The 20,327-nt window shown below is 38.0% G+C and overlaps 1 protein-coding gene across 3 annotated transcripts in view; it reads left to right on the forward strand.

Annotated features, from left to right (window-relative positions):
* Positions 1 to 20,327, forward strand: part of LOC133623288 (clustered mitochondria protein homolog) — a 31,288-nt gene that overhangs the window by 1,904 nt on the left and 9,057 nt on the right. For all 3 annotated transcript variants that reach the window (XM_061986451.1, XM_061986453.1, XM_061986454.1), the window contains 18 exons: positions 952 to 1,061; positions 1,356 to 1,527; positions 2,643 to 2,780; positions 2,869 to 3,023; positions 3,115 to 3,269; positions 8,357 to 8,473; positions 9,097 to 9,229; positions 9,299 to 9,391; positions 9,468 to 9,634; positions 11,036 to 11,215; positions 12,654 to 13,082; positions 13,165 to 13,238; positions 13,315 to 13,419; positions 14,662 to 14,762; positions 14,846 to 14,998; positions 15,103 to 15,165; positions 15,242 to 15,474; positions 15,568 to 15,652. In XM_061986451.1, the coding sequence (XP_061842435.1) occupies positions 952 to 1,061; positions 1,356 to 1,527; positions 2,643 to 2,780; positions 2,869 to 3,023; positions 3,115 to 3,269; positions 8,357 to 8,473; positions 9,097 to 9,229; positions 9,299 to 9,391; positions 9,468 to 9,634; positions 11,036 to 11,215; positions 12,654 to 13,082; positions 13,165 to 13,238; positions 13,315 to 13,419; positions 14,662 to 14,762; positions 14,846 to 14,998; positions 15,103 to 15,165; positions 15,242 to 15,474; positions 15,568 to 15,652 (2,663 nt within the window). The remainder of the gene's footprint in view (positions 1 to 951; positions 1,062 to 1,355; positions 1,528 to 2,642; positions 2,781 to 2,868; positions 3,024 to 3,114; positions 3,270 to 8,356; positions 8,474 to 9,096; positions 9,230 to 9,298; positions 9,392 to 9,467; positions 9,635 to 11,035; positions 11,216 to 12,653; positions 13,083 to 13,164; positions 13,239 to 13,314; positions 13,420 to 14,661; positions 14,763 to 14,845; positions 14,999 to 15,102; positions 15,166 to 15,241; positions 15,475 to 15,567; positions 15,653 to 20,327) is intronic.

Here is a 20,327-nt window from a genome sequence, read left to right on the forward strand (position 1 = left end):
TGGGGTTTTTTTTTTGTAATCTTTCAAAAAGAAAAGGGTAAAAAATAAAAATTTCTATACAAAGCGACGCCATTTTATGGACCCCTACGACCGCATGGTATCAAACTTTGAGTGTACCACTGAAATAAAGTTCTGCTGCGGGTAAGTCACCTCCAATCAAGAAGAGGCTGGCAGTCAAAATTTCCTTCGACCAATTGCAAACTGAGAATCAGTTTTTGGGTGTTTTCCACTCCCACGCTAACAGCAAGGAGTTTTATTGTAGAATGACTACATTCTTAATAAATGGGCGTGCACCGTAGAAAAGGTGTAGTAAGATGCACGCATGCCTGCTTCACTGCAATGTTGTAGCAGTTTTTTGTGTTTTATGCAGTCTCCAAATGCCATGGCTGGGCGTGGTTGTCCCTTCACCCTTAGATGACATGCAGGCCGAAAGGAAAATTCAACAGGTTTAGTCACAATGTAGGTTGTGCATGCTAGGTCCTGCTCTCCCCCTGTGGGGGTAAGAGGGGTGTAATATGTGTGTGCATGTGTAAAGACACACCCTTTTTTTCTTGCCTCACTTTCACCTTCCAAAGCACATTTACCAGAAATATGAAGAATCATAAATCTTAGTCATTGATTTGGTCATTGATGTTGATGCAATAGTTTAAACAACGGGCATAATAATGATTCTTGAAATTATTAATTGTGAAGAATTATGTTGTTGGTGTACAGGCACATGCTCGGATGGTTATGGTTACTAAACATCCCTGACTGAGATCAGCCAACACCAATACTGATCACATGTATTAACTGTATATTTTTACATGTATTTATGGCAAACAAGATTTATTGAAATGTTCATCAAGTTCAGACCTGCCCGGTGTTTTCTTGCGATTAACAATAATGTAGCATATAGTATTTAATAGGGTTAGAAATACATTTGGCTTTTTACTTTCTCCCTTCAAACAGACGCTATCAGTGTGACTGCTGGCAAAGATGCTGCTGCTATCAAGCTAGGAGATGACACATCTTTCCCTGTCAAAATCAACGGAGCAGGAGTGGAGCCGTTTGAGTTCCAGGTACACAATAAACTGCGTGGCTGCCTTTTGTTGTTAAAATCAGTAACAACATTTCAATGAATTTGATTAGACTCAATCCATCATATTTCATGATATTTATGGTTATTGACACCCATGCAAATGGTAACCTAAACAATTGGCTTACCGGTACTTGTTTTCTGTTGAATCGATTAAAATACTAATTTTTTTGTTGTTGTTGAAAGTGTTTGATACAGCTGTTGTTTTGTGTGTTTATAAAGTGCATATAATATGAATATAAAAAAAGTTTGTGGCTATTCTTTGCTTGGGATAAAGGTCCGTGGGTTTTGGCTGGTTCAAGATGCCATAACGACGTTGCTTTCAAGAGATGAGGTGTCCCCACGCTCCAACCTGTCCCTGGCCTTTGCTGGAGCAACTCTGGACCCCCTTGCAGAATTGCAAAACCTCAAGGGATTCAAGCCTGGAACCGTCCTCCGTCTGGTAGAGGGTAAAGGACTTTGTTTCCTTATCTCTGTACTCTACACTTTTACTTTAAATGTATTTTTAAGTGTCATTATTTATTGTTATCATTTAGAAATACAATTTTGCTGTCAACAAGTAAATCTCTTGGCTTGAAATGAACATACCGGTAATTCAGGCTCACTAAGACTACACTACGCTCATAGCAGTTACTTTACTATGACAGATTCAGAAATGCTTACTCAAATAGACCACCTAAAATACTTGTCCTGTATTATCTGATGCAGGAGTGTCAAAAGTGTGGCCAGGGTGCCATTTTTTGCCTACAGCTTGTTTTTCTATTGGTGGTCTGCATATAATAAGAAATAAACAATTTGGACACCCAAGGTCTGGAGGGTATAAAGAATAGGATCTCCTTAAGGTGCAATAAATGCCAAAGTATACAAGGCTGTACACCAAGGAAATTGGGTGTAGGTTTTCTCGGACTATTAAGGTACAGATAAATACGTGTCAAGGGTACACAAGCAGTTCCATTGTAGACAAGACTAATCAATTTTTTATCTATTTATCCGTAAGCAAGCGTGGTTGCACGTCATGCATTACCCACTAAAGAGATTTTAATTGAGTGTGTTGTGTATTAGTAGTGCTTATGGTCAGAATATTGCCCCAAAATTAAATGTATTCTGTTTTAAAGACGTTCTGATTTTTTTCATCATATATTCAGTGCCATTTTTATGTATTCTTAAATTAAAAATCTAAACAAACTAGTAATATAGCAAAAACAAGTAGATTAATGCATTGTAGTGCATCTCCAGCCGGCAGTGCATGTACATGTTAAGGTTAAATGATAAATGATAAATGGGTTGTACTTGTATAGCGCTTTTCTACCTTCAAGGTACTCAAAGCGCTTTGACACTACTTCCACATTTACCCATTCACACACACATTCACACACTGATGGAGGGAGCTGCCATGCAAGGCGCTAACCAGCACCCATCAGGAGCAAGGGTGAAGTGTCTTGCTCAGGACACAACGGACATGACGAGGTTGGTACTAGGTGGGGATTGAACCAGGGACCCTCGGGTCGGGCACGGCCATTCTTCCACTGCGCCACGCCGTTGATGTGACAATATGTCTTTCCAGAGCCCTACACTGTCCGCTCTGCTCGGCACCATTTGGCTCGAGTCCTAGAGCTGTTGAGGACATCTGGTCCTCAGGATGCATTGAGGGAAGGACGGTCACCAAGTTTACTGGAGACACTTACACAAGCACAAACAGCAGGTGACAACTGTTTGTTTAGTCAAGGTCAATTCAGTGACATGCATTTAAAGTACTGAATTTTAAGTCATGTTCAAACTTGCTGCTTTAGACAATAGCTTACCAAATGGAAGGAGCCTAAAGCGATCTGCAAGCAACCCAAAAACAGAAGCAGCCAACCATGATGCAGCTCCTCCTGAACATCTACTGCCTGGTTCCTCTGACAGACCGCTAATGGCTCTACTACCGCATATCTCCCAACCAGAGGTAAAGTTTACCAACAGAATCAACTACAGTATATTGAATTCACTACTTAAACACTGCCATCAGCACATTTTGGAACATTTTGTGTCACCAGGTCCCAAGCTACCTCAAAGACCTGTCTCTGAGCTGTTGGGACCCTCCTCCAGGACACAGGAAGCTACAAGGAGATTTCCTGTACATCACCGTGGTGACTTTAGAGGGACAACGGCGTGACATCACATCTTCTCCAAAAGGTTTCTTTGTCAACAGGTTAAGACATCTTCTTATTTTCATTTTGTGGTACAGTGGAATCTAAATTTTTAGACTTACTTGGTTCTTACTATGGTTCGTAAATTGAAAAGTGTGTATAGTGAAGAAGAGTTCCCCATAAGTAACAATGCAAACATGAATGAATAATGGGTTCAAACTTGGACAAATTTAAGTAAAAACATGCACACTTTCAAAACTGTGTGTGTGTGTGTGTGTGTGTGTGTGTGTGTGTGTGTGTGTGTGTGTGTGTGTGTGTGTGTGTGTGTGTGTGTGTGTGTGTGTGTGTGTGTGTGTGTGTGTGTGTGTGTGTGTGTGTGTGTGTATAATATATATATGTTTATGTGTATGTATATATATGTATATATATATATACAGTATATATGTATATATATATAATATATATATGTGTATGTATGTATGTATGTATATATGTGTATACATATGTATGTATGTGTATATATATGTATATATATATATATCGCGATTCTCACGTTGTGCGATTCAGAATCGATTCTCATTTTAAAAAAATCAATGTATTTTTATTTTTATTGTTTATTAATTTCTTTTTTTTTTTTTTTAATTAATCAATCCAACAAAACAATACACAGCAATACCATAACAATGCAATCCAATTCCAAAACCAAACCCGACCCAGCAACACTCAGAACTGCAATAAACAGAGCAATTGAGAGGAGACACAATCACGACACAGAACAAACCAAAAGTAGTGAAACAAAAATGAATATTATCAACAACAGTATCAATATTAGTTACAATTTCAACATAGCAGTGATTAAAACTCCCTAATTGACATTATCATTAGACATTTATAAAAAGAAAAAAGAACAATAGTGTCACAGTGGCTTACACTTGCATCGCATCTCATAAGCTTGACAACACACTGTGTCCAATATTTTTACAAAGATAAAATAAGTAATATTTTTGGTTCATTTAATAGTTAAAACAAATTTACATTATTGCAAACAGTTGATAAAACATTGTCCTTTATAATTATATAAGCTTTTTACAAAAATCTACTACTCTGCTTGCATGTCAGCAGACTGGGCTGGATCCTGCTGAAATCCTATGTATTGAATGAATAGAAAATCATTTTGAATCTTGGCAAAAATCTTAGCCACACGATTATCAAATGTAATAGGAAAATGAATTCATACTGACCAAACTGGCTTCATGGAAGGTCAACAATCTTCAGACAATACAAGGAAATTGTTTAATGTTCTGGTCATTTATGTTTTGCACATTACGTAAATTTGAATTTTGGAGATAATTTTATACAATGGATTAAGATGCTTTATTCAAGGCCCATGGCATCAGTCAAAACCAACAATCATATTTCAGAACCTTTTTCGTAAAAAAGAGGAGTAAAACAGGGATGTACTGCATCTGGATTATTATTTAATTTGGTTATTGAACCCTTAGCTGCAAAAATAAGAAGTGAAAATAATATTCATGGTATAAAAATTGGCTCTCAGTATAATAAGCTATCGATGTATTGTGACGACATAATTCTCTACCTGTCACATGTTAACTCCTCTCTTCACTATATCAATAATGTCATCACTGAATATGGCTGTTTATCAGGGTATAAAGTCAATTGGGACAAATGTGAAATATTACCACTTAATAAACACTGCAAGAAATCCCAAGTTCAGAACTCCAAAATTAAATGGAAAGAGGCAGAAATCATATATCTAGGACTACACATTACACCAAACTTTTATACAAGCATAGATCTAAATCTTAAACATTTAAAAAATAAGATAGAATCCAAAATGGAACGCTGGTCACGTCTCCAAATATCACTTTGGGGTCGGGTGCAGGCCCGGCCCTAACCAATCTGGCGCCCTAGGCAAGATTTTAGGTGGCGCCCCCTCCCCGCCCCCCACCCCCCACATCGGCAGTGAAGTGTATATACTCACAAGAAACCGAATAGCTTTGTCTTTGACCTTTTTTTTTTACTTACAACTATACCTAATATATAAAGGGGTGGAAAAGTGACTATTACCTGCAGGGCAAACATTAGCTAACCAGAAGGCAATAACAATGTAAACAAAAAACACCTGCTTAAAATATCTAATACAAATGTCCCTGAGGAATGTAAGGTGGGAGTACTGTAATTACCTAACGTTACATTATTATTTTCCATAACAATTTAGCCCCCTCCACAATATTAACCCGACGTTAAAACAGAACTCGCTATTTATTGATTAGCAATTGCCGAATCATGTAACATTAGCTTAATGCTAAAAAGCCAGGTTACTATCACATTCTGTAACAGACTAATAATTTCGTGTATGCCAACGTTACCTACCTGCTACCTCTGTTTTTTCTCGTTTGTCCTCCTTTTCTTTTCTCTTTTTTCTTCCCTGGGCACCTGACAGTTTTGGCCGGTTTGACATCTTGTGTTGATTTTTTGATGTGGTGACGTCCAAAAGGAGTCATGATACGGGACGGGAGGGGGCGCACCGTGCGGGGGGGGGGGGGGGGGGGCGTAATGTTGTAACAAATAATATTTCTATTAAATAGGCTTTATTTTGCATTTTAATTAACGTGGGATTATTTTTTGTATTTAGAAATAATAGTACCAACTTTTTTTTTTTCTTTTTTTTTTTTTTTCTCCAACATTTGTGACACTGGCATGGCGCCCCCTGATGGACGGTGCCCTTAGCATTTGCCTATACGGCCTATGCCACGGGCCGGCCCTGGTCGGGTGAACATAGTAAAAATGAGTATACTGCCAGCAGTTAATTATATACTGAAAATGATGCCTGTCCTAATTAATAAAAGTTGGTTTAAGAAAATACATACAATGATATCACATTTTATATGGTGTGGAAAGAAGGCCAGGTGTTCATACTTAAGATTGTCTTGTACACAAGATAAAGGAGGACTACAATTACCAAACTTCTTACATTATTATATCTCCTTCGGTTGTGAACAAGCAAGCCACTTATTTCATTCTTCTGCAGATAAGGACTGGATCAACATAGAAAAAATATGTTAATGAATTTGGACATTGATGTGGGGAGTTTATTATATTAAAAACAGACCTAATGAATTGAGGCAGAGCCCAATATAAGCCACCTTTAACATTCTAAAACTGTGTCAGAAAATACTAGGAATCAAGTCAATGATATCTGTAAATCAACAGCTTTAGTACAATCCTAATATCATAATTAATAAAAATGTGGTTAAATGGACAACATGGAAAGACAGAGGTATTACTAAACCTTAAACCGTTCAATGATTTAGTTGATCAATATAATGTACCCAAAAATCATTTTAAAAATTGTATCTCTTTAAAACAAGCTGTAAATAAATGCATATCCTCTGAAAGTATGTCTTTAAATAGCCATGAACTGGAAGATGCACTTTTTAATCAAGATACAATTAAGAAATTAATTAAACTATTTTATGGAATAATAAATGAACACCACACTAGAAATGCAAATGATGCATGTGTTCGGAAATGGATGATGGACTTAAACATTTTAGATGAAAGAGACATATCATGGAATGATATTTGGAAAAATGCCAATAAGCCCTTTAGAAGCATTAAAGATAAGCTGACTCAATTTAAGATATTGAATAGATTGTATTTTACATCTTCTCAGCTGTTTAAAATTGGTGTAGTAGATAGCAAGTTATGTATGAAGTGTCGGTCAGCCGAGGCAACTCTTGTTCATTTATTGTGGGAATGTCAGAGAATAAAAGAGAACGCCTCGGGATCCCCCGGGAAGAGCTGGACGAAGTGGCTGGGGAGAGGAGAGTCTGAGCTTCCCTGCTTAGGCTGCTGCCCCCGCGACCCGACCTCGGATAAGCGGAAGAAGATGGATGGATGGATGGATGGATGGTTGAAAACAACAAAAGAAGCAATCCATCCATCCATCCATTTACTACCGTTTATTCCCTTCAGGGTCGCGGAAATATCCCAATGGCACTGCAAACTTGTATTCTTGGGGATCTCCATCAATTTAGTAACGTGTCATCAAAGAGTAAAAATGCATTTCTTTCAATATGCATAATAACAAAAATGGTAATATTAAAAAAATGGATAGATATTGATAATCCAACTCATACTGACTGGTACACACAAGCTATGGAGATGATATCAGTAGAAAAAACTGCATTTAGTTTAGATAATAATGAGTCATATATTGGAATATGGGATCTATTATTTAAATTTGTTTTAACTATTAAATTAACCAAAATATGACTTATTATATCATTGTGGAAAATATTGGACACAATGTGTTGTCAAGTTTATGAGATGCGATGCAAGTGTAAGCCACTGTGACACTATTGTTCTTTTTTTTTTTTTTTTTAATTAATGTTTGTTATGATAATATCAATGAGGGATTTTTAATCACTGCTATGTTGAAATTGTTACTAATATTGATACTGTTGTTGATAATATTAATTTTTGTCTCACTACTTTTGGATTGTTCCGTGTCATGTTTGTGTGTCCTCAATTGCTCTCAATTGCTCTGTTTATTGCTATTCTGAATGTTGCTGGGTCGGGTTTGGTTTTGAAATTGTATTGCATTATTATGGTATTGTTGTGTATTGTTTTCATTAAAAAAAAAAAAAAAATAAATCGATTTTGAATCGAATCGTGACCTCAAGAATCGATTTTGAATCGAATCGTGGGACACCCAAAGATTCACAGCCTTAATATATAAATATATATATATATATATATATATATATGTATGTATGTATGTGTGTGTGTGTGTGTGTGTGTGTACAGTATATACTGTGTACATGTTTATATATAATATTTTATATGTATATATAATATTGTATATTCCAGGCTGGTTTGTTGGCTTTTTTCAACCCATATTAATAAGTAAACAAAATAGAAAAAACTTGGTGAATGGCAAATAATGAAACACATGAATGAATGAAATGTTCATAGACCGAGAAATGGTTTGGACACAGAGGCACATTTGGCGCAATCTAAAAATGTGTAAATTAAAAAGTTCTGTAAAATGAGGTTTCCCTGTGTATATAAATTGTTCATCATGAAGAGTTCTTGACCTAAGTAACTTGACTTATTCTTCCAGATCTACTCAAGAAGCATTTGACCCTCGTCCTGCCCAATCATCTCCAGTGTGCCACTGCTTCGCTGACCTGCTCAGCCATATCAGTCCTGCCTTCCAGCTAGCTTTTAGTAAAAATAGGTAAAACTTTTGTAGCACTCAATCAAAAAAAGACGGCGGCGAGCCGTATTTGTATTTATTCGGGCAGTACTAGTTTCTGCAATCAGCTGTATAAGTTCTGCCAAAAACAATGCAGCAGATGTGAAAGGATGGCCTTTATTATTGATTCACACACAAACTGATATCTGTCCTGATAACAGTAAGTTAAATCCTGGTACAACATAAAATATTGTTGCTAAAACATAACTTAAACAAGAATTCTATTTCAATTACACAAATCATAGTTGATGATCGGCCGTACTATTTTTGATTTTATGGTGAGAAAATCATTGTGATTCAGATGACCTTATAAAAATTTTTATCACATTGTATTTAATTATTTTTGTCCATCCCTGTTAGTCGGCAGACTATTTCCAGGTTCATTAAGAAAGCTGGAATACATATAACACAACATAACCTCCACAAAGTTTTATGTAAATTGGTTACATTTGCATTTCTGACAGTACACCAACAAATGTGAACAAACACATTACCTATTGGGCTTTTGTGCTCATACTGGCGCATAATAATATTTTATTTCAACTTTAGTGGTTCATGATCACCTTGTTGTAGTAGAAAGTCAAACTAGTTTCTGGTTTCTTTAGGCATCAGACACCTCAAGTCGAGATGACGCCTACTCCTTATCAGACCCTGTGCTGGCTTGGCCCCCCCTGTGCAACCCGCACTCACAGAAAAACCTTCAGCAGGCTAGGGGTAGATGAGCAACCAGCAAGCCAGGTTATTTATAACGCTGTATGATGTACTGACTTCTCATCAATTGTACTGATAATTATGTCACTTCGTTAGGCTCCAGACTGGAATGAAGAGCTGCAAGCAGCCAGAGATCTTCCACAAACAAACCAAGAGGAGAGGCTCCATAGGGAAAAAGCTCTCCTACAGGTAACCAAAAAACATTAAATTAACCTTTAGTGTTATCAGAAATATCTTGATTTACATTTCAGCACTCTTTTCACAGGTAAATAGCGCATTTGTGAGGACAGTGACCCAGGGGGCAGAGACTGTGGTAGAAGGTTTTGCAGAGCCGGTCAATGGAAACCCTGCAGACCCAGCTTTCCTGTTTGGTGGCTTGTTTATGAGCCAGGGTGCAGCCAGTGCAATGTTTGGTGGGGAGAGGGGCCGCAGGTAAGGACACAACACAATAATAAATATTGAGCAACAAAATACTACCTGTATAAAAGCTATTGAAACGTCTCCTGTCATAGTGTTTCCTTACCTGACTCCTCTACTCAGCCATGCATTATATTTTGTGTGTTTGTTTCTTATGATTGGTTGTATTGGGGCGATTTTAGGCAATCGGGGCATCGTTTTTAAAGGGGAACTGCAATTTTTTGGGGAATTTTGCCTATCGTTCACAACCATTATGAGAGACAACAACAGACATCTTTTATTTTTTTTTACAATTTTAAAGATGATACAAAACGCTTGAAAAATGCGGCTAATGAGAGTCACTGTTGTAGCCTTCAAAGCCAACAACTCCAAAACCCTCCAGCAACATTTTATATACACACTGCAAGTCTATATATAATGTAGTAACAGACACATTCATAATAATATGTAATATGTTAAATTTTAATCATTTACGGGACTGATTTCTTCCGCGCATTGATTTCTGTTTCCATAGTAGCACTGTACTTCCGGAATCAAACACGAGTGTGTTTTCTAATCATGGCAGACTTGGTAACAGACTTGGACAAATGAGGATTTACAACCTTATACTTTTGAAGCTAAATATACTGCTGCTTATAGAAGCGTGCACGAAAGAAGAGTGAGACGTTGGAGCAGACGGAAGCGGTAAGAGAGGGATGAAAGCGATTTTGACGCTATAAATGTGGAACTTGGAGACAAACTATTTCGACATAAATGGATTGCTTACCCAAAATCACTTACCCCGGCCAGCTGGACCAGACGAACAACTTTCCATCGAGTGAGTCACTTTAATATCGATCATGATACACGGAGCACGTCAAGCGTGTTAATACAACTACAGTACATACGCTTTCTGGCTAGCTGTGTACAAACAAATTACAGATACTGTAATATGATTGTTCATGTTTTTCAGTCAGTACAAATTGGTGTCGTATCGCAGTGTTGTGCATTACACACTCAAACGCGGTTTGTGTTGTAGAAGATAACTTATCTCTTGCCGTAGTTAGCTTTTACGGCTAATACCGAAGCACGCCAATGTGTTACTAGGATGGAAAAAGAGTTCCTCAGTGTTCACTCTTACAAAAACAATGTCGCTACAGCTTAGTTATTGTATGGGTTACGGAACGTAAATTGAGTATTGTTGACAGTTTTTGAATGCATTTTTAAAGTGATTTGAGGGTGAATTGATCGCTCCCATTAGCTGCATTACTAACCACCTAGAACAAGTTGATTTTTGTTAGAAAGCGAAAAAAACAAAAACAATTTGTCTTCTTTTCTCTCATAATGATTGTGAACGATAGGCAAAGTGCAGTTCCCCTTTAAGTTCGTAGGAAAAGTGTTTGAGAAGTAAAGTTTGATTAGATTTTTTACTTGCAGGGCTGCTCAAAGATTGGAGCTTAGAGGGGTTCAGGCCTACAGTGAACTACAAGGACTACCGGGGTTACACACTCTACCCACAGCAATTGTCGACTACAGAGGAGTGCGCCTGTCAGCCCAGGGCTTGGCTCCTGGTTTGGAAGGCACTGAGCAGGAGGAAGGGACCACTCCTGTTTCCCGGTACATTTCATAATTATGTCTGTTTATCACCTTCAAACTCATATCAATCCAAATAGGCTTGTCTTGTTTGGTTTCTGCGCAACTTTCTCTTTATACATCAACCTTGATTTTTATATATTTTTTCATCTTATGATGAGAAGCAATACAGTAGCGTGGGTTGTCAACACACAGGGAAAATATTTGTGCCGAACATGTGGACCTGTATAACTCCCTGGGTCTCTTCTGCTAGTCTTTTTCATACTTTCAGGGCTTTATACTTCTTGCTCGTTTTCGCGCAATGCACAGTCGACCTGTTTAAAAAGTCACATCGTGTGTGGAACTGTTCATTACTCTATCCAGTTCCATACACACATAATATAAATAAATATTGGAAAAGCAAAAAAAAATCAACAGTGATTTTTAAAAGGGGAACTGCACTTGTTTTTGGAATTTTGCCTGTCATCCACAATCTCTAGTTCACAAAGACACACGTCTTTCTCCTTTTTATGCAATCGAAATCGTAAAAAACTAGATTATGGCAAAAAAAACATACCTTCATTGTCAGCCGCCTCTGTCTAGCCATTTTTCACAATTTAGAATGCACAGAGAAGAGAAAGACTTGTTTTCTTGTCTCACATAGGTATTGCGAATAATGGGCAACATTCCAAAAATAAGTGCTGTTCCCCTTTAAACAAATAGCAGGAGTAAAAAGGGAGAGCTGCAATTCTGAAAAAAACAACACAAAAAATGATCACTCTCCAATTTTCCCTCTTCTGGCTTTTGTCTGTCAGGGTTCTGCGCAGGGACACAATCGCTTAAATGTTTTTGCTGTAGTTTTATTATTTTCCAGGTATATTAATAATAACAGTATGTATTTAGCCTGATTTTTCAATTATTAGCTGTTTAAAAATATACTGTATATTGATTATATATAATTGGCTCCTGTCATTTAAATTTCAGTGTTTACCATACAATGAAAATGGGCATATTTCAGACACTCTTGTGAAAGGTGATCAATTACAAGTAATTTTTTTTTTTTTTATTATTCATCTGATTACAATTTTACAAATTTGTAAATTTAATTCTGTGCCATCAAAATTCTGCAATTGGGGTGACCGTTCCACTTCACCCCACTTTCCCAATTACACCACAGTTTGGAAGGTATTATGTTCCTAATACATTTTTACGAGAATCCTGTATGTATTTCATTATGTTTAAAATACTGCAACATTGTTTCTACATTGTCAGAAGCATAAATCATTCCAAACTCCTTGCCGTTCTGATACAGACTGCATATTTTCAAGCAATTTTTAATTTAAGATAAAACGTTTTGTGTACTTTTATCTAAACGTAATCTAAGTTGTGGTATCTTTCTACTGATTCTACTCTAGATTCACTCGTGATTGCAAGTGACGCAGGTCTTAATAGATACATTAATATCCTGTTTTGTCTTGAATAGGGGTTTGCTCTATGGAATAAATGCCGGATGCCAGGAGTCCCCCCATCGCAGACGAATGCTCGAGCTCTTGGCTCACTCTGCCAAAGCTCTTGCCTTGCAGAAACATGTTGTCATAGCACCCAATGGTCAACGGGCAGCGCTTTTCACATCAGTGGATGCACAGGGACTGCTGGGGGCTGACGGGAGGATATACATACTGGATGTGTTCAGGACTTTCCCAGCTGATGCCAACTACTGTCCAGATGTGAACAACGAGATAATTAGTGGGGAAGAGAAACCGAAAGAAAGCTGCAAAGGAGCCGAAGAAAAGAGTAGTATAAAAGAAGGCTGGCCACTGAATTATCAGAAGGATTGTGGGCTTCCAAGGAGTTTTCCACACAGTCTCTGCAGACTAAGGCCAGAGTTGATGCAGGCTTTCATCCAGCACAAGTAAGTTAAATTTGTTCTTTAAATATAGATCAAGACTTTCTTTTTTTGTTTCATTTTATTGAAGACTGGTGCTTTATTCTAGACACACTCAGTTCACACAACTTGCCGGGGAGAAGTTGGAAGAGAATGGAGGCTTTGAAGAATGTGCAACAGCTTGTAAGAAGTGCTTGAAAAACAATATTTGAATATTGTGGAGGGTTTGCATTATTCATATTCAAATTTCTGTTTGGAGGTGACTCTCGGGCCACTGAAGCTGTAAGGGATGCTTGTAAAGAGGTGGGCTCTCTCAGCGAAGTCATCTTTGAGATGCGACTGTGCCCCAATCTGTTCTCACCAGGTAACAGAAGACACAAAATTTGATTTGCATAAGAACTAAAACAAGATTGGCATTCTCCTTATTTTTTTATTACGCCCTGTCCAGCGAAATCATATTGTTGATATAGATGCCCATATCTGCTGTACAGATTTGCTGTACAAAAGAGAAGTGTGGGATACTTCTCTTGTTGCCTTATTTGTATTTGACTTTGTTAAATTGATTTATTTAGTGTTTGGCGCAGCCGAACAGGAGCAGGAGAGGATAAAAAGAAGACAGAGGGGAAAATTGCGGGGAGAAGGGGGGGATAAAACACAGAGAGACAACAACAAAAGAACTACATTAGCAAATACAATATTTATACACAAATATGACACCACAAAATATAAAGAAGAACCAGTTAATGGAGTAGATAGTAATAACACAGAAATGACAGGTATCCTTATTACACAAATTACAAATGGAGCAATACAAATATCAATATAAATACATTAAAAAATAATAAATATCGATAATAAATATTACCTCTATTATCATCATAATTGCTTTAAATGCAACAATACATACATGTAATGAATACTTGAATCATAAAATAAATCAGATAAACAAGGTAGGGGGGATAAAGATAGAGGAGCGGACTATATTAACCTTTTACATTGTTATAGTAAAAATTGGTTAATCTTTAACAGTGTGCTGTGTTTCAACTGAGTTTTCCCCGGGTGTTTGATGATGCATGATTGCATGCATGAGTGTATGTATGTATGTTGACATTTGTATGTACAATATGTATGTATGTTTGTACAGGGAATCTGCGTATGTATGTATGTACGTATGCACAGTACAGGCCAAAAGTTTGGACACACCTCATTCAAAACACAACTGATGGTCCCAACCCCATTGATAAAGCAATAAATTCCACTAATCAACCCTGATAAGGCACACCTGTGAAATGAAAACCATTTCAGGTGACTACCTCTTGAAGCTCATTGAGAAAATGCCAAGAGTTTGCAAAACAGTAATTATAGCAAAGGGTGGCTATTTTGAAGAAACTAAAATACAAAACATGTTTTCAGTTAATTCGCCTTTTTTTGTTAAGTACATAACTTCACATGTGTTCATTTGTAGTTTTGATGCCTTAAGTGACAATCTACAATGTAAATAGTCATGAAAATAAAGAAAACACATTGAATGAGAAGGTGTGTCCAAACTTTTGGCCTGTGCTGTATGTGTACGTATGTATGTAAGCTTGTCCTTCTGTGTTTTCAGGAGTTTCCTTCCCAAGTAGTGAGAGTGCGTCAGTAAAGTTGCATGAAAGGTTACTGCGCGAAGCTGCGGCTTTCATTGTCACCCACCAGATACCAGCCTTTGTACGTGCATCCATTGTTGTTGTTATTATGCCGTATAAACCTCCATTTGTACATCGGCTTTAACTATTTGCATATGTTTGCAGGTGGATTATTGCCTTCACAGCAACGATAGCCCCATGGACGGAGCTTCTCTAAAAGAGGCACTACACCAGAGAGGCATTAACCTGCGTTATCTTGGTCATGTCATCAAAGCCATAAACCAGTCAAAACACAAAGATCGCCTCAGGCATTTATTGGTGTGTCAGCAAACAAAATAGTCCATTAAGCTTAACGATTCTTGATGATATACCTGCTTTCCAAGTTCCAACCCACATTTTCTAAAACTCTTTGTCTTCACTAGAGATTGGCCACAGGTGAAATTTTAATGCGCTCAACAAGGAGAGTCTTCAACAGTTTTCTCCAGGTATTTTAATTGCTTTTTACTGCTGTCTTATGCATGTATGCCTTCTTGTTGCGTCATGGCATTTTGATCATTGCAGGGAGTGGACGTGCCTTGTCTAGCTACAGCTGTCAGTCACTTCCTGTGCTGCCTATTGGTGCCTCATCTCGCAGCCACCCCACTGGGAGAGGACACAAAAAAGAAGTCAAGGCGGCGTGGTCGAGGGCCCGGGGCCTCTGAGACAACGCCCTGGGGCACCCTCACCGCAGGCGAGCTGTGGAACCTGGTCTGCCAGGATGCTGTCGAAACATACAGCATTTCTGAGAGTCTTGGGTAAGGCCGAAGCTTTTTGTTTGCTCTGACTTCAAGTTTGTTTGCAGTGCAACGGCTTGTTATTAGTTTTGTAACTGCCATTTTTTTTGACAGTTCTGGTCTGAACCCACTGGTTGAACACTACAGCCTGCAAAAAATATCCCTGCTCAGAGAGTTCTGCTTGAAGACTGGAGTACAGGTATTAAACAATTGAAATATAAAGTTGTAATTAGTCCATTGAAAACACAAATGTAGCAGTACGCTCTTATTTTCTACGATCAGTGAATGTATTTTGGTCTCATGGTGTTGAGATATAGGCGGCACAATGAAGAATACGGTTTCCGTGCCAAGTCTGATTGAGTAATCAGATTATTGGCCCAGTCATGGCTCACACACCCTTGTGAGTTCAGTTCAGCTCCTTTATTGGAGAACAGCGAGTTGTGCGAGGGGTTCATCTGCTGAAGTGAAGGTGCATTTTGGGGATTTTGCCCAGTGGCCCAACCTCCCAAGCTTTTGTGATTAGTGTATTTTGAAAATAAGGAGTTAACACATTTATTAGTACAGATGTTAGTCTTACCACAATTCGTTGCCAATCGTGGGATGACGATTCGATTTAGAAGTTGTAATTAGTCCATTGAAAACACAAATGGAGCAGTACGCTCTTATTTTCTACGATCAGTGAATGTATTTTGGTATCATGGTGTTTGTAATTAGTCCATTGAAAACACAAATGTAGCAGTCGCTCTTATTTTCTACGATCAGTGAATGTATTTTGGTCTCATGGTGTTGAGATATAGGCGGCACAATGAAGAATACGGTTTCCGTGCCAAGTCTGATTGAGTAATCAGATTATTGGCCCAGTCATGGCTCACACACCCTTGTGAGTTCAGTTGAGCTCCTTTATTGGAGAACAGCGAGTTGTGCGAGGGGTTCATCTGCTGAAGTGAAGGTGCATTTTGGGGATTTTGCCCAGTGGCCCAACCTCCCAAGCTTTTGTGATTAGTGTATTTTGAATATAAGGAGTAAACACATTTATTAGTACAGATGTTAGTCTTACCACAATTCGTTGCCAATCGTGGAATGACGATTCGATTTAGAATCGCATCTCAAGTTAAACTGATTAATGCAATACAGTGGAACCTCTATTTACAAACCTCTCATTGTACAAACTTTTTGATTTAGGAGTGCTTTTGTGCACAAACCTTAGCTACCTACCTCGCAGCGTAGCCATTTTGTCCCCGGCAGCACAGCCATTGTGGGCGGGCTGATCGATCAACGGTGCTGATTGTTTCAGCTCAGTGTTGCAGGCAGTAGCTACTGTGCTCAATTCAACTTTGTGTGCTTTTTAAGATTGTTTTTATCTTTCTTACAACATTTTTCTAGCTTTGCTAGTTCAATAGGAGTCAAAAGAAGGCCATGGACAAGCGTGGTTTGAAATATTCAGGTTGTCGATATTGCCTCCTTCCCCCCTCCTCCCGCTCAAAGCAATGAAGATTAACCAACAAGGTAAAGTAAGGAATAGTGTGGCTCAGATGGTAGCGCAGCCGTGTCAGCAACCTTAGGGTTCCAGCTTACCACCATAATTGTGTGAATAATCCTCTAAGTGGACTATTTGGGGTAGCCTCTCTGTCATCCTCTTTTAGCAAATCTCAAAATAATCTTGTAGCATTCACCACTTTGTTGGCTGGAAGACTTATTGTGTTAAATTGGAAGGCAATAGCGCCTCCTTGCCACACCCGCTGTATTAAAGATGTTCTTTATTTTCGTTATCTGGAAAAGATTAGGCTAACATTAGATGGCCGTTCTGTAAAGTTTCGGGAAGTAAGGGGTGGTTTCCTAAAATATGTAAAACAGACTGGTCTACAGCTTGGCCCCGATTGAGATGTGATTGAATTGTGGTTGATTGATGAGCCTTTTGTTTGCTTTGGTGTATTGCTGCACCATATTGAGGCCATTCGGAAGTGCAGTTGTCTGTGGCTTTATATCAATATTTGCTTGTACTTATTTGAGTGATTCTTTTTTTTTTTTTAATTCTTATTTTATTATTTTTATTTTTTTGGGGTGGGTGGCAAATAACATTTGATTTGTATTGTATTGTACTTCTGTTAACATTTCCGTTAAAAAAAATGTAAATAAACAAATGTTTTAAAAAAGCGCTGCATAAATCCAATTCATTATTATTAAAGTGGGTTTTACTTATATTCCTAATCATTGTAGCGACCTGGCTTTTTTTGTGATTGTCTTTTGCACCACAGGGCAAAAGAAATGTGTGTGTGTGTGTGTGTGTGTGTGTGTGCACGTACGTGTCTGCAGTGTGTCTGCAGTAGTTGCTGTTTTGGCTTTATTATTAAAGGGACAGTTGATCCATCACCCTCATATGTTTTTTTATATGAAGTATTATATAGCACTTTATATTGTGTTCAAAGTGTACAAACTTTTACTATAATACGGACTTGTTTTGCAAATTATGGGCAAATGTACTTCAATATACAAACTTTTCTACTTACAAACACTGTTTAACACAACTGAAGATGTGTTGTACTGGTGGCACCACATGACTATTGCCAAACTCCACCCCACCCAAGAGGACATCTCCAACCCCATTTAATTGTTGTGCTGAATATTTAGGGATCTTTAACAACTAGTCCTATTAAGAATCCTTAAGAACCAAAAACCTGTAAATCGAGGTTCCACTGTATATTATTTGGTATATACATTTAAATAAAACCTTTTCAAAATAGGTAACCGGTAACAAAAGCACCTCTTGGCTCCTGACATAAAATAAGTAAGCGCTGAGATGGCCTAAAACACTTATTTTTAAAAATCCATTCTTGGATTTTTCAAATTGATTAAGAACCGTAATTAGAAGAAGAATCACAATTCGTATATGAATCAAATTATTTCAGGCACCTCTATTTATTTGTGATCGCTGTGATCTGGAGAAGCGGTAGGATCAAAAAATAAGCAATGCTTCTTGTCACTACATGATCGGTCCCAGAAACACCATCAATTCTGCGTCACTTTCAATTTTTACGACCGAGCTTCTGTGACGTAGCATGCTGTGATATTGGAATGTTTTATTTATAATTTAAAAAAAACATGCACAATAAAAAAATTAACAAGATAATATCAAAATGAACATGTGGGTGGATAAAAAATAATTACTCTATATCAGGCATTTGGGATTAATGATTCAGAATACCCAGAACATAGTTTATTCATCCATTCTCTACATTTCTATTGGGAGTAGTATTTCCACAATTTACATCACTCTTTTCACTTTACTGTCATTTAACTGAAGGACGCACTCGCAACTGAATTTTAACAAACAATGCTACAGGCTGACGCAAAAAGAACATTGTCATTTGTTTCTACAAATGACAATGTTCTCAATCTTTTTGTTTTAATTTACAGTCGTCCATAGCCACATCACGCTTCAAATATTGCGACTTCACCACATCGAGGATTTTATATATATATATATATATATATATATATATACACACACACACAGTCGTGGTCAAAAGTTTACATACACTTGAGAAGGACATAATGTCATGGCTGTCTTGAGTTTCCAATAATTTCTACAACTCTTATTTTTTTGTGATAGAGTGATTGGAGCACATACTTGTTTGTCACAGAAAAACATTCATGATGTTTGGTTCTTTTTATGAATTTATTATGGGTCTACTGAAAATGTGACCAAATCTGCTGGGTCAAAAGTATACATCCAGCATTGTTAATATTTAGTTACATGTCCCTTGGCAAGTTTCACTGCAATAAGGCGCTTTTGGTAGCCATCCAAAAGCTTCTGGCAAGCTTCTGGTTGAATTTTTGACCACTCCTCTTGACAAAATTGGTGCAGTTCAGCTAAATTTGTTGGTTTTCTGACATGGACTTGTTTCTTCAGCCTTGTCCGCGTGTTCTCAATGGGGTTTTAGTCAGGACTTAGGGAAGGCCATTCTAAAACCTTAATTATAGCCTGATTTAGCCATTCCTTTACCACTTTTGACGTGTGTTTGGGGTCATTGTCCTGTTGGAACACCCAACTGCGCCCAAGACCCAACCTCCGGGCTGATGATTTTAGGTTGTCCGGAGGAATTTGGAGGTAATTCTCATTTTTCATTGTCCCATTTACTCTCTGTAAAGCACCGGTTCCTTTGGCAGCAAAACATGCCCAGAGCATAATACTACCACCATCATGCTTGACGGTAGGAATGGTGTTCCTGGGATTAAAGGCCTCCCCTTTTCACCTCCAAACATATTGCTGGGTATTGTGGCCAAACAGCTACATTTTTGTTTCATCTGACCACAGAACAATTCCTCCAGAAGGTCTTATCTTTGTCCATGTGATCAGCAGCAAACTTTAGACGAGCCTTAAGGTGTCTCTTTCTTCTTGCATGGTAGCCTCTCAGTCCATGGCGATGCAAAACACGCTTGACTGTGGACACTGACACCTGTGTTCCAGCAGCTTCCAATTCATTGCAGACCTGCTTTTTAGTGGTTCTCTGTCGACTCTTGATCATCCTGACCAGTTTTCTCTCAGCAGCAAGTGATAGCTTGCATTTTCTTCCTGATCGTGGCAGTGACAAAACTGTGCCATGCACTTTATACTTACAAACAATTGTCTGCACAGTTGCTCTTGGGACCTTAAGCTGCTTTGAAAAGGCTCTAAGGGATTTTCCTGACTTGTTCAAGTCAATGACTCGTTTTTTCAGATCTGTGCTGAGTTCCTTTGACTTTCCCTTTGTCGAATTTGTAACCGAGTCTAATGACTGCATCACATGAGCCCTATTTAAATGGGCTCAGAGAAGTCAACAGGTGTCGTCAATCATAATCACTCACATGAAGTTAAGAGGCCATGCCATGAAGCT

This window comes from Nerophis lumbriciformis, linkage group LG12, assembly GCF_033978685.3.
Source record: "Nerophis lumbriciformis linkage group LG12, RoL_Nlum_v2.1, whole genome shotgun sequence".
Lineage (NCBI taxonomy): Eukaryota > Metazoa > Chordata > Actinopteri > Syngnathiformes > Syngnathidae > Nerophis > Nerophis lumbriciformis.